Source organism: Lepisosteus platostomus, chromosome 11 (genome assembly GCF_059453375.1).
Source record: "Lepisosteus platostomus isolate fLepPlt1 chromosome 11, fLepPlt1.hap1, whole genome shotgun sequence".
Lineage (NCBI taxonomy): Eukaryota > Metazoa > Chordata > Actinopteri > Semionotiformes > Lepisosteidae > Lepisosteus > Lepisosteus platostomus.
This window is the reverse complement of record NC_142621.1, coordinates 5,943,220-5,958,063: the sequence shown is the minus strand read 5'-3', so window position 1 is coordinate 5,958,063 and position 14,844 is coordinate 5,943,220. Positions and strand designations below refer to the sequence as shown.

The 14,844-nt window shown below is 37.7% G+C and overlaps 1 protein-coding gene across 2 annotated transcripts in view; it reads left to right on the top strand.

Annotated features, from left to right (window-relative positions):
• Positions 1-13,354, top strand: part of eif2b3 (eukaryotic translation initiation factor 2B, subunit 3 gamma) — a 35,229-nt gene extending 21,875 nt beyond the window's left edge. For both annotated transcript variants that reach the window (XM_088598116.1, XM_088598117.1), the window contains exons 7-12: positions 1,498-1,628; positions 3,332-3,522; positions 3,670-3,735; positions 4,056-4,204; positions 9,127-9,230; positions 13,143-13,354. In XM_088598116.1, the coding sequence (XP_088454242.1) occupies positions 1,498-1,628; positions 3,332-3,522; positions 3,670-3,735; positions 4,056-4,204; positions 9,127-9,230; positions 13,143-13,195 (694 nt within the window). In that variant the 3' untranslated portion in view covers positions 13,196-13,354. The remainder of the gene's footprint in view (positions 1-1,497; positions 1,629-3,331; positions 3,523-3,669; positions 3,736-4,055; positions 4,205-9,126; positions 9,231-13,142) is intronic.
• The last annotated feature ends 1,490 nt before the right edge of the window (positions 13,355-14,844 follow it).

Below are 14,844 nucleotides of genomic sequence, written 5' to 3'. Positions count from 1 at the left end.
GTGGCATTAACTTGGGAGCGTATTAGCCCCATTCAGCATCCTCCTTTTTCCTTTTTCCAAGTAGGAATTTTCGCTTGGTTTACATAAATACTCACTGGAGCCGTTTGTTCACTGCGCTTCCCAGTGCTTTGACATTTTAATTCCGAGTCCTCCTGATATAAATATCATTTTCCCTAATCCGCTTCCCAGACGTGGGGTCTAAAGAACTGTTCCCCCCCCCCTCCTCCTCTTTTTTTTCTTCAAAGTGGGTTGACTTTTTTTATTCAAGTTTTTCTTTTCTTTTTTTTTTCCTCTCGAATCTGCTCTGCTGTGGAGCGTTTAAGGAGAAAAATGGACAGAGTAACTGTTGTTTCTTTCTTGGTATTCACATGGAAATTCTAATCTCTCTCAAAAGAAAATAAAAAGGAGAGAGAGGGAGAGAGAGAGAAAGGGGAGAGAAAATAAAATTGCCTGTAGGCTTACATGGAATTTTAAAAACATTATTTGCCCTGATCCTTTTTAACGTGATAGGGAACCATGAACTTGTATATACAGCGGAGCAAAATTAACTTTTTTTTTTAATCCTTACTCTTGTGAGTGAAGTTAGAGGCTTGTAAAATTCTACATGGATATTAGCTGTATAGACAACAAGTGATTACCCTTCTTATACAGCCCCCCCACCATAGTAACCATTATAACCCCCACCACAGGCCTAACTTCTAGGTGATACCTATTTGTTTTACTGAAAACAAATATGTGATCTGACCCACACTGACAGTTATTTCGCTAATTAGAGTAAGTGAGAATAAATGATCCTACCCGAGCAGAATATAAAAGAAGATCGCCGTCTCGGGTTTCCACACAATGTTTCACCAACAATATTTATGAGCCAACACCTTTTGTCTGTCTTACTTTTATTTGTTTCTCATTTCTGGTAAGGCATCGCCTGAAAGGGAAACAGCACAACATTTTTCAAAGTGTTAATTTTTTTTTTTACTTTCCTAAGCCTCAAGAATGTACTGTTGTTAGATCAGGACAGTGGTAACCTTGAAAGACATTTTGGAGCTCATATACAGTTCATAGTTGCAGAACCTAAGGCTCAAATTAAGGCCTGAATTGAATTAAGAATTTGTCATATCTTGGACTGTTGTTGACTTGGTAAAGGAATTGATTCAGATGGGAAGCTGGCAGAACTACATGTGAGTAAAGAATTTCCATGGTGCTCTGAGTCACATGAAAGTTGCTTTTCATTTGATTATCTTGTGTTTCAAGATTACAAGGAGAGTTTTTCTTCCCGTCCCAGTGTGGGTTAGCTGGTAACACTACTGTTGCTGCTGCTGACGTACAGAGAATTAGTTGTTGTTCCAGGACATTTTAGGGGGTAACTTCAACCCCACAGAAGAAGGAAGGAAAAATATCTCTTAAGAAGTTTTGAAGGAAAGAGCAAAAATGAAGAAACGTGCATCTAAAATGGAAAATGCTTTTAGGAATGTATTTTTTATTCCTGCATGTTTTAAGATCCATCACATCCATTCGTGGAGAACTGGTTCCATATTTGGTCCGCAAGCAGTTCTCCAGGTCCACTAATTCATCGAAGACCAAAGAGGAAATGGAGGAGGAGCAGAAGAAAAATAACACAAAAACATCAGGTCAGCATCCATCCTGGCTAAAATGATCATAAATTTACTTCCTAGCTTTAAGTGATTGTTTTTATTTTTCTGTGGTTTGTCCTTTTATTTAAATTGATACTTTTCTAGATGAGGTTAAAATGATAAATATTATATAATGTTTTTTTCTCCCAAAGGGTCTCAAGCACTTTACAATTTGGAGGAAACCCATTTCATCAGTGGCTAAAGTGCAGCACCCCATCTGGGTGACACTATATGCAGCCATTAGCCAGTGTGCTGGTAGCCCTGCTACACAGCAGGTCACGAGGAGAACTGAGAAAGTGCTTGATCATTTGAATTGAGGAGAAACTTTATTAAGTGCATGCCCAAAGTAAAATTTAGCCAGATTGTTTAAAAACCCTGCACTTAAGATCAGTGTCATGGGATCTTAATGGCCAAGCAGTCAGAATCTCACATTCTCATCCAAAGAAAGACACAGTGTACAGTGTCCTCTATCGCCAGACTGGGACATTGGTCCACCCAAAGCACATACAGCAGTAATGATTTCTTCCCATCACAGTACAAGATCGGGTTAGCTGGTAACACTACTAGGTTTTTGAGGTACAGGGAATTAGCTGTAATTTTATAAAGCAGAATATGTCTCTTTGAACTTGTAATTAGGAGATAAGAGCAAAGTGCTTCACAAGAATTGTGATTGATAGAGCACATTCTGGTCTTACAGACCCATAATATTTATTATTTTTCTAATTTCATTATATTTCACATCTGTTTTTATACCTTAGCCAGTTATTGCATACTCTTCATATTCAGTCTTCTGCATTTTTGTGGAATTATTCAATTAATATTAATTGTAAGACATTTAATGCTACTTCCTTACAGTTCTGGGGTCCTGGATTTGATTCTGGATTGTGCCACCTGTGTTAATTTGTATGTTTTTAAATTAACAAAAATACATATTTATATCACTTATTAATATTGTCACTCCATTGTTTTAGTTGCAGCTAGCAATTTAGCAACTCCTTATTTCTATGTACAGTATGTGTACTTTCAGCATCATTTTAAAATATATGGAAAACATGTTAAGATTTTTGTGATCATGTGGAATGTTATTTTCTCAAAATGTAGTTTTTTTTGTTGAGGAACTTGCCCTTTGTTAAGGTATGAAATCACTGGGGTGGTTAAAAAGGAATTGGTGTCTGTTTTGTTTTCTCTGCCCCGGCAGGCAAATTAGCTACTTCTGCTGGACAGCCCTTCTCTTTGGCTGGTACTTTAAGACACATAGATAAAATGTTAGTATTTACTCAGTCACATGAAGTAAATGGCTGTACTGCGCTCAGCTCAGTTATTACTGATCATTTCTTTCATTTTTGCTTAGAACTGTGCATATAAACTCAATCAAATACTTACCGTGACATGATGTTTTGTTTTAATAGTACAGCAATGAACAGCAGCATTGTTAACAGGCTTCCTTATAATACCCATCTCTGAACTAGCTTCATCCCTCTGCTCCCCTGGTGTGTGGGGAGTGTACCGGCACACTTTTCCTGCCGTCGTACCATGCAGGTAGGGCTGCATATTGGTGATGGTGGAGGGGATTCCCCATTGCCCGTAAAGTGCTCGAGTGGAGCGACCAGAACAGCACTATATTAGTGTAAGGGTATTATTATTACAAGACTGTGGCGGAAGTTCAGGTGAATTATCTCGCATGTCTTGAAATTTGTCAGATATCTACATTTCATCCAAAGACGAGGATCTTCTTCAGCTCGCGCGTGACAAGTCTTGCTGGAACGACCATCGGGGAGACATGAGTGATGCCTACCATGGCGACCGACTGCGCTGCTATGTGCACATCATGGAAGATGGCATGTGTTACCGTGTCAACACCCTGGCTGCATACATTGAGGCCAACCGCCTAGTAAGAGCATGCGTACTCGACTGAAGAATTCTTCGCTGAAGAAATTAAACCATTACAGTTATATTGTTGTCATTGTAACACCCTGCCCCCCGCATCCCCCCTGAATTACAGTACTCCTCAGTTCATTGTCTCTTCTCTTTACACCAGGCTCCCAAATTCTTCTCCGAAGAGCCCCAGGTTCATACAACAGCTGTGATCTCTGAATTGAGTATGGTGAGTCAGAGTCTGGGAGATAGTAGGCTTTATTGGATGTCTTAAACTACCCACTAAGGGACCCTGGTTTATTTCTTCTTTCATGAAGACAGTCAGGTTTGCCAGCTGTTCTCTGCAAACTCATCTCCTCTAGATCAACTAACATTACGGTACAAGTAACCCCTGTAGAAGTGTTCATTGTAAGTGTTTTATTCAAAGTTCAGGACAGGATAGCCTTTTAGACTTGGATTAACACATTTGATATTCCTCTATTCTAAGTTTTTCTACTCATATTGCATTTATGCTGCAATTTGTCAGCTTGTTTTTTTTACTTGCTGAAGGTTGGGACAGACAGTATCATTGGCCCATCCAGTCAAGTCTGCGAGGAAACGTCCATCAAACGGTCTACTATTGGAGCCTCAGCCTTGATCAAGGAGAAGGTGAAGATCATCAACTCCATTATAATGAATGGGGTTACGATTGAGGAAGGGTGAGTAAAATATCTTCACACTCTGGCTGAAACTTGTTTCTTGTGTCCCCAACGACCTCAGGACGTTGAGTACTGCTTTGCCAATATGGAGATATGTTTTTGTTTCTGTTATGTTTCTTAATATTTTGGGGATCTTTTGTTATCTTCAGCGTACTTTTTATAGATGTTTTCTACCCAACATACATGTTAAAATATCTATCACTTTATACCTGTTTCTTAAGTTCTTATATATAAGGGAGTTTAGTTGTGCATATCTACCATACTATACCATAAGACATGTTCAATGGAATGAGGGTGGAAGGGAGTATGCAAATGAATGGGGCTGCTATTTGCACTCCTTGTGCTTCCAGATCTGCCACCAGGGGGCTCCACTGAATTTACTGCTCTGGAAAAATATCAGAAACTGCACACATATAATCTTGAAAAGAAACACTTCCTGGTATAATTACACACCTGACGGCTCTGCGAGTTAATATACAGGGGAGAAAAACATTTTCTTTCTTCAGAAGATCATTAAACTTGCCTCACACTTTGTATTTGTCCACTGTGTTGTCTTTAATAACTTCAAATATTGCACTTGCAAGCAGAAAGACATTTTTTTTAGAAAGTAGTGGTGGAGCATCCTGCAAGGACAAAAATCATATTTTGAGCAACCAAAGAGTTCCCTTCTTTGAAAATGATATTGATTTGCAAATAATTTTACTGTCTTTGTAGATGCTGTTGACTTCCAACGTATCGTGCCTTAGAGTTTGTAGATTATTAGGAAGACAGTTTATTTCTGCTGATGTCCTTGTTGTATTATTTCATTCTGTAGTATGTTAAACAAAACCTGTGTATATGTTATTTTGGTACAGAATGTGCCTGCAAGCTCCTTACTCAGTTACCAAAAACATAACTACTTGGTACCATCAGTAAGAAAGCAAACAATTTGCCTAGAAAAGTTTGTGTGTGTGGCATCTTAATCTTGCTAAGGTTTTAATATAATAAGATAATTGAATTCATAGTTGCCCCTTTTTATCACTTTATGATAACTATCTAAAATGTTTGTGGACATGAAATTGGAAAGGAAGTGTCCCCAAGAGAAGCTAAAAAATAATTCTATCCTCACCTCCCTTTTAGGAGCAATTAATTTCCATCTCTGCACATTTTTTGAAAAATGTGAATATTACATAAGTGCTGATGGACAGACATTGCTGAGTTGGGGGGCAAGCAACAGACAGCTGAAAGCTGTTACCAGGGAGGTAATTTACAGAGCTGTGGCCGTGCTGACAGATCCTGATAGCCCAGGTGACAGATGCACAGGAACAGAGAGCTTACACTGCATATAATAAGACTTCACAATCTTCAATTACCCAAGACTACAAAAATGTACTTTTTGGGTTTTGTTACAGTTCACACAAACGATTTAAGAGATTTAAAAGCTGGATTCTTCAGCACTTGGGAATGTCAAATAATAGCAAGTTAAGGACTGTCCCTATAGCTGGTTACCTGGTTTAATCAGGGCTAAAAGCAAAATAAGAACAGTAGATACACTCATTGATGAGCTCTATATATTATACAACCATTACCTAAGCCATTCTTTTAATTTGCATTTGTTCCACTTGATAAATTAGACGATTGTCTCCAAGCCATCTTAATACTGATGAATACTTCATTAATACAATGAAGCACACAGAAGGCACTGATAATGCTCAGGATGCAAAGAGTAATTACCAGGGTGGTCTCATAGCTGGCTGCTGCTACTAAGACAAGGATTGAGGTCTTGGAGGCTCTGTGACCTTTGGATCCTGGCTTCTGATAATCACTGGAGTAGATGCATCTCCTATCATTAATTCATACAACACCTTTCCTCCAAAGGAGAATCTGAAAATTCTTTATATCCCTCATTTAGGCGATGGTCAATTATGGGTGTCCTACTGAAACATTGTGGATTTGCATCGTAATCTAACCATCTAATTACAAAGATAACACTCTCAGAAGTAGATGGAAGTTCTGAAGTTCTGAAGGGAGGCGAGAGAACTTTGGGTAGGGGTGGCCTTTTAGCAGTGCAGTTTACCAGAGCACAGAGAATATGCAATATATAAACAGGCACCTTATATGAATACACATTACTGACAGTTTAATTTTAACAATGCATGAAAACATATGTACATACTTGTGGTTTAGATATTCAAAAAATAAACACCTGTGTGAAGAACATGTACAACAAAATTAAAATGAGATTGGTCCTTATTATTGACTTTTAAATATGTAGATTAAATGGGAAAAGTTAAGCTTTGCTTTCTTTTTGGACAGACTATCATACTTCCTTAGTGTCTAATGCAACATGTGACATAAATGTCTATATACATTTATGAGGCACTTTCCATGGTCGTTTATTTTAACACAATGAGTGGCATATATAAAGTAAATATTTATTATTATGAACTCTTACCTTATGGGAGCTGCCTTATCGGTGTCTTAAACAGAAATGACAAGTTTTTAAACTTGGCACTGGGGACCAGTCGAATCTATGGACAAGCCGCTGTGGAAAAGGGGACCTCAATGCACGCGGAAAGTGTGTTCATGAAAGAAAGAGAAAGAAACAGTGTTTCTTTTACAACATAAAAAACCACATGGGGGATTAACAAATCCCTGGCATGTTAAAGAAAGCACTTGCATTTTTGGGCCCTTTGTTTGCATCTAGGAGTGCTTGTTTACAAAGTGGGTGGGGAGGAGGGGGCCCAGGGTGAGGAGGAGCACAGTGTCAGTAATTAGTGGTGTTTCACTAGAGCTTCTTAGGTGGTCTTTCTGTTTCAAACTAGAATCCTTGTAATCTCCTGTAGCCATCCACTCCACCAGCCCCCGTCTCCAACCTCCCCCCTGCCCCCCTTCGGATCGGCTACCTGAATAGATTGTTCCTGTGCCCTTGCCAGTACAAACCTGCTTCTGCGAACAGCAGCGGCACTAAGCATGGAAGGGATCTGCCACACATACCCCGGCAGTACAGACGCTGTTTGTATCGGTTGGGTTTCTGAAGGGAAGCCCCTGGTGCCAGTGGAAACAGCTGGGCATGTCTTTTCCCTTAGCCACGCTCTTCCTCAAAGCTCCGCGGGAGAACCCTTTCCTAGGCTCACCTTATAATTAGTTGTCTATGAATGAGGTACATGTGAAGCATGCTCGTATCCCATGATGTTGAGACATTTTCCGATCTGAATTATTGTGTATTAGAAGACTAAAGGACTGAGAATTTCAGAATGCTTGTTAATTTCCTTTTCCTGTATCTTTTCAACATGTTTGAATCGGGAAGCAAATGTTGGCCTTTTCCTGGGGAAAAATGCATTGTGGTTCTTGAATCCTGGTTTTCATCTTTTTTTCTTATAAATCTGTTTTCCTCACTTAAGGTTTATATATGTGTTATAATGAAGCAAAATTAATTTAAAACATAATATGACAGGTTGATTTAACTCATTATCTTGAAGTGTACTTGTAAAATATTCAAATATTTTTGTTTTTCTTTAATCCTGCCTTTCTCTGAGCGTAATCCCTTTAGAAAAAGTACATTGTGATGGTTTTTACGTTCTTCATTGATTGAGATGAATTGTATTTCTGAGCTATACATCTAGCTATGTATTTTCTTTCCTTTCATTTCTGTAGTATAACGGGCCTTTTCTAGTCATAGAAAGGACATCGAAAGCCATCAGTGGAAATAGTTTGACTATTGCACCTGTAGAGACATACACAGTAGTTCTTGTGCAACACACCTTGCTAGTGGGAGAATGTGTTTCCTTAAGAAAAGTAATTTGTAGAACACACTAATGAAAGATGACATGATTGCATTAGATTAATTTGAATTACACAGTACTCAATAACACACTAAGTAACAAGATAAGGTTATTTAAGAATCCAGTCAAGCAGTACTAACTTCTGTTCTGGAAGCTGAACTGGCAAGCAGTGGCAATGAGATTGGGTATGACAAACATATGTTGCTTCTTTTTGCAGTGGGTGATGCTGCAAGATGTTGTTTTTTTTGCCACTTGTGAACTTTTTTGAAAGGCAGGCGTCTCACAAGTGTGATTGTTATTTTATTGCGGTTTATACCGTTCATTTACAACAGGAATTGAAGTGGTGTTTTTCTTTAATATATATGCTAATTATTTCATTAAAAAATAAAACAAGGCCACTAAAAATGCAAAAGTATAAAGTGTCTTTGGAAAAAAAAAAGAACCAAATAAAGGACAGAGCTTCAGCTGTGCAATTAACAAAACTTGAAAGAGACTAAATTCATGGTAAATATGTTCATGTACCAAAAAGTTGGCTCAGGGTTTTTGTGTAAACATAAAACTCTGCAAATAAAATTTTATGGAGCCAAAGCGATCCCAGGAAAATATTATTCTTTAAGTGCAGTAAACAGCCATTGGAATAAGGAGATCTGTGTGTGGTAAAAGTTTGTACAGCGATACAGCTGAAATCTGTGTAATAATTCTCAGGTTGAGAAGTTATGTACATATTCTTAACCTTAAAGGTTTGAGCTTTGTTTTTTAAGTAATGGTTGCAATGTGTTTGAACTGAAAAAGACCTGGTATCTTTGTGTATCACAGAACTGAAGGAGAAAATATTTATGAGCTGAAGTTCTACAAATGCCTGACTGTAAACCTGACTTGGAATACTGAAAAATAATTGCTTCAGCAGTATTAAGTTGGCCTTGGATTTTAATAACCTTGTATGACTTTAGTTGAGAATCAGGGCAGTTTCCTTACTGTGCCCATAATTAAAAACTATAAAAATGTAAAAACTACCCCTGGCAAAAAATCGAAATAAAAAAAATCTTTAATATAATGCAGCAAAGGAGCAATGGAAAATGTCAGCTTAATAGCTGATTGTTTTCAGAGGTGGTTGATGTGTGATGCAGTGTATCTAATAGTTTGTTTTGTCTTCTGCAGATGCAGCATTCAGGGGAGTGTGATCTGCAGTAATGCTGTAATAGGCAGAGGTGCTGATATCAAGTACTGTTTAATAGGAAGTGGACAACGCATTGATCCAGAGGGTGAGTTCTGCTTCTGTAATACATGGTACTGAATACAGTGCTGTAACACTGAAGTGCTGGATTCACTACATGTGTGGTGATGGCATTTTAGATATTTCAGAATATTTTTGAACAATCTAGGTTTGTCCATTTGTTCAATAAAAACATTTTGGATATATTGAAGCCTGTTTGATACCGAGTAAATAAGTTGCTACTGTACTCTAATCAGAATGAAATACAGACATATTTAAATAGTTCAGCATCAGGTAGACCTGGGACCTTAATCAGGCAATGTTACACAAGAAGAGGAAAGGTACCCTTGTGACGTTTCTAACATGAGTTCTGAATAACAGCACAGGGTCAAAAATAACAGCAGCTTAATTTAAGGCTTTCATTTCTTTCCCATCACCAACAACACTGAAATTGCGAGTGTTGCGCAGCTGTTGTTGGGAGTCTGTAAACGTAACCTCAGTCTTATCAGAGTCGTATCTGTATTTAATTTACTTTAATGATTTACTTTGATTTATTATTTCCAGCATTTCACTGAAAACAGGGTCTGTTATGGTGAATAAGATGATCAAGAGGCATCATGTTGGCTATGTGCTAAGTAGTAAATATCCAAACAGTGAACACAGTTACATCCCCTGAGTATATGGGACATCATCAAATGTGAGACACGTAAGATTTTAAAACATGTCTCTTATCAGTAATTAGAAACCAAGAAATGTCACTGATTTGATCACGTTCAAAGATAGAGTTGGTACTAATGATAACATGCAGTGCACATTTTAATTCCGTATCGTTAGTTCATGTATAATATGAAAGAGCGACACAAAATACATGAGTCCAAAAAAAATGCATCCTTCATTCGGAAAGCATTTTTAAAAATTTGACATAAAAGCATTCTCGCGCTTGAAATGTGCAATTTAAAAAAAATAATCTTCCAAGCACGAATACCTGTGGGGTCTGTCAACAAAATAACTAGAATAGTTGTGCACAGAAAAACAATTGTGTGGAAATGTCCTGTCTTTAAACTATCTGGATGTACATTTGCTTCTATATAATTACCTGCAAAAGACATTTGTCTTCATTAAATCTTACCTCAGTGAGCTTCCCCATGTGTGTATGTTTAACTCCTCATTTGAAACCGGCACCACAGTGCCCCCATCATGCAGTGACACATGGATGTACTGCCAACCACTGCTTTTGATTCTGCTTTAATAGCTTATTAAAAATGAAGTTCTTGTCTATAATTGAGTCTGTGTAAACTTTTTTTTTTTATTCTACCAGGGGGGTTGTGCAGGGAGGGGGTTGTGTATCTGTGTGTGGGGAGGTTGTTGAATTCATGGTGGTCCTGGCCTGAGCGCTAACCTCTCTATCACCAGCACTGCCAGAGGCTCTACTAAGCTGTCCAGGGGCAGCTCTGCTTAATTGACTGAACAACAGGGTGTTGCTTCACTGTGGGTGCACTTATAAACTGCAACATCCCTTTTCTGTTGAGTGTTGCTGGTTACCCTGGTGAAGCTGGATCTCATTAGCTAGGCATAACCTTGGAGGCAATGGATAATTGAATGGCTTTCGGAAAATCCCAAATTACAAGCCTTGCTTCTTTACTCCCAAATCCAGCTTTTATATCACAGTAAAAGCCTGGAAAGACAAAGTTGCATGGATTGGTATCCCAGCACAAACCAACACAAAGCTTGTGTATTTCTAAAATTCTTAATTGACAAGAATCTCAAGGAGTAAAGTATAATAAATTAATACTGGAACTGCAGTTAAAGCTAAGGTCAAATTCTGATCAGGGACTCATCTGGCCACATACAAGTTGTTAATGGACACCGATGTGGTCAAATAATGTTAACGTGATTAATGAACAGTCTTTCATTTTTCATTTTTTGCTGTTCATTTTTCGATCTTTTATTTCTCATTTTGTATCGCAATAAAACGTTGTCTATTCAGTTCTTAATCCTCTGTACGACCGTGTTGGGGAAAAAAAAATCTTCCTGACATCATAAGTGAAGGCTGATTTAGAAATTTAAGATATTTTGTCAGCAGATCTGTATATTAAAAAAAACTGTATCCGTATAGGTTTGCCGCTCAAATAAACGGCACTAACATTGGCTAATGTTAACTTTTAATGTTTTTGTATGAGATGCTTGGATCAGAATGTTTATAGAAGACCACCCTGTGAGGGAAGGAAAACTTTAAAGACAGGTGGTCTTAATCTGCAGGTGCCGCTACATTAAGTCAAGTGCGTTGTGAGCCATTGAGAAGCACTCTCTGGGTGCTGGAGTTGTGCAGGGATGCTCTGTTCTCCTGGTGTTTTATGCTCTATATATTTTTGTTAAAACAAAAAACATCCTTTGTTTAGATTCCTTTTCACTAAAATCTTTTTTATATGAATTTAAGCCCCCCCCCCGCCCACCACCACCTCCATTCCCTAGATTTGATGGCCTGTAAGGATTTCAACCTGCGTCAGTACAGCAAAGCTTCATGTAGCAAACGGGCACTTTATTGCATTACAGAGGTGTACTGAGTGGCACAGCATGATCAAATTAGCAGTCTGACAGCCCTCTTTTGTGCAGTTCTTGTTTGTCATCAAAATCAAAGCAAATAAATGGGTATCTTCCAGAACTCTACAATCCCAAAAAGTCAGTCCCATTTTTCAGAACCTCTAAGCGGCTTGACATTTTGTATTGTACCATGAGCCGAAAAGGAAAAGCAATATAATTTCTTATTGCATTATAATGTCAGCCCACAGATCTTGCGTAATTTTCCTCTGGTAGTGTTTTATACAGTTCAAAGGCAATATGCATTAGCTGCAGTATGTATCTAAAACAGACTCAGACAGGGTGGTGGAAGTCACTTGGTCTATTTGCTTTCACTCCCACTCACTCTGGGAAGTGAGATATTGCAGAATGTCAAAACTAATTATAACCCATTGGGAGAGCCTCAAAAGAGATAGGGAATGTGAATGTTGACTGTTTCAAAGTACTGCTGTCTTTGTCTCTTTAGACTTAATTAATTGGTTTTAATAACCAGTCACATCTTTCAAAAGCACAATAAAATAACTTTTGTCACTATAGTGTCTTTAAGGGAGGGTTCACATTCTAACAACAGCTATAATTTTGTATAATTTATATACTTTGAGATACTTTGCATCATACAGATCCCCTTGGGTTCTTGATTTGAGGAAACTGTAAAATCTCTTGACGCAAGTCAGGAGTCACTTTTACGTTAAGTAATAATCTGCCTTGTTGAAAAATAGAAATGCTATGTAATCTGATGTTGGAATCCTGCCAGGAGAAGCAGTGCCAAACTTCTGTAGAACTGCATGTGTTATTTTTATTGCTTTCTTTATTAACAGGTAAATAGTGTGACCGAAAAAAACAATTAAGGATTTGCAGTTTTAGATTTTCTTAAACTCCATTCAAGTTGTGATGACAGGCTATAATAATTTTTAATTTTTTTTTTCTTTCTGTGGGAAATAAAATGCAGAAACAAGGCTGTTAATGTCAAGAGTCTATCTGGGAATGAAATTGTATGTGAATATGCCTCTTAAAAGATATATTGGATTGACATTGTAGTGCCGCTTTGAGGCCTGTTAAAATGTATTATGGAATTGTGGAATAAGTTCGTTCTTTTACTCTGTTCCAGCTCTTCAAAATCCCGCAAAACCTCAGTTCTTCACTTCTCTTTATACCGTAAATTTAGAAAAAGAACATGTGGCTTTTTTTGCATCTGACTGAGAGTCCAGGATGAGGCTGATGTGACACCCAGCTTTCCTGGGTTAAATTAAAATCTTATAAAATGTTGTCGCAAACCATAGTTCACTTGAAACTTTCTTCGCATATGGAAGCCCACATTTGCCAGATCATTTTGAGCTGCACTGCCTTCAGGTGGCACATTAATTTTGTTGCTCTTTTCTTCCAGCTGAAAGAAGCAATGAAGTTATAGTGGGAAATGACCAACTCATGGAGATCTAATGACACTAGAAGCCCCGCTCCGCAGATCCAAAAACTTCAAAGCTGGCAATTCATCTGGAGCTTAATGCACTAGTTAACAACTCTGCGCTCTGAAGTTGTATTTTATCTGCAGTCTTTTTTATACACATTGTGAAGGAGGCCAATAAAATTGAAAAATTATTTATCTCAGTCCTCGTGATTCTTCTGCACAATTTGCCTGAGATATTTTACCGTGTTACTCAGAATTCTTTATTCCATCTTTGCTTGCATAGCTAAATAGCGAAGTATGCTTTATTTCTCAAACACGCTGAGAAGGCAGTTAACTTGAAAGTGCTGTTTTTTTTTTGCTTTGTGACCTGTGTAGCTGAGCTGCTTCCTCAAGTCCTCCTGTGTGGCGTCAGTCTCTCAGCCTTGTGGAGTTTGTTGCTGAGAGGAGCGGGTGGCTACAATGGGGTTAATTTTATTTATTCTTCTAAGTATACAAAACGAAGACCACCCAGCATGATTGCAACAAGAAACAGCAATCCCTCCCACTTTCAGAAAATGCAGGAGAGAGGAGTCACTTTAACATTTTTTTAAGATTTATGACTTTCCTGCCCCAGTGCAACTCTTAAATTACAGGTTTGAAGTTCCATAGTCACGAATAGGGCCAGACTGATCAAGATGCTATGCTCACATGATTGTTTCATTTAGAAAGTCTACATACATTGTTACTGTGCTAAATTGTATGGTTTTCATGTCATCAGTGAGATAATTATGAATATTTTTTGTTCTTTATCCTTTGGTTGTTTTGTTTTTTTTCATTAACTGCATCTTGAAAGAATTACATGTGCTGTTCTTCTTTTCATGCAGAATTTTTAATCAAGTCTTTCATTCCTTGCCTGGAATTTATTATTTTAGCCCTAGAGCTCATACAAAGCTCATACTTTAAAAATATCTTTAATATTATTAATACCATTGACTAAGGATTGAGCTATATACATTGACTTGCATCTTTTGCATCTTTAGGGATGCTCATATGATACAGTCTTTACTGTCCGGTGTTGGACACTGCATTTACTACTCTTGCTAAGATTGTAAAAGTGAAACCATCTATCCTTCCTGGGTTTAATAAATTTAAACCCACTACAGCTAATATTTTTTTTTGTTCCATCTCGCCAAAAATGTTGTGTTTGTGCATTCTCTCATGCTGGTAACCTGAGAATCTTTCCCTATTTCAAAAATGTCAAATAGTGGAATAAAATTGCCAGTCCCATCTTGACATAAAGCATTTGTGACTCCTGAAGAGAACAGAATGTAAGAACGGTCACAATTAAAAGAAATGTGCTTGGCCCATCAAATTCATTTAGTAGTTAGAAGCCAATTTTATCCAAGGATCTCATTAAACTTTTTCTTGAAAGAAAGCTGCGTAGCTTGTTCCATACACCCACAAGTCTTTGGGTAAAGAAGTGCCTCCTGTTCACAATTTTAAATGATTTTCCACATAGTTTCCATTTGTGTCCTCTAGTTCATGTCTGTGAAGACTTCAATATATTGTACATCCAGTCATTGCTTGAATTGAGTCCCAAGTGTGCTATTTGATTTAAGAAATACAACAAGACTACAGTACAAAAATCTCAATGCAAAACGTGCTCGTGTATTCTGGGTAAAATTAACTGAGTCATTTTCAC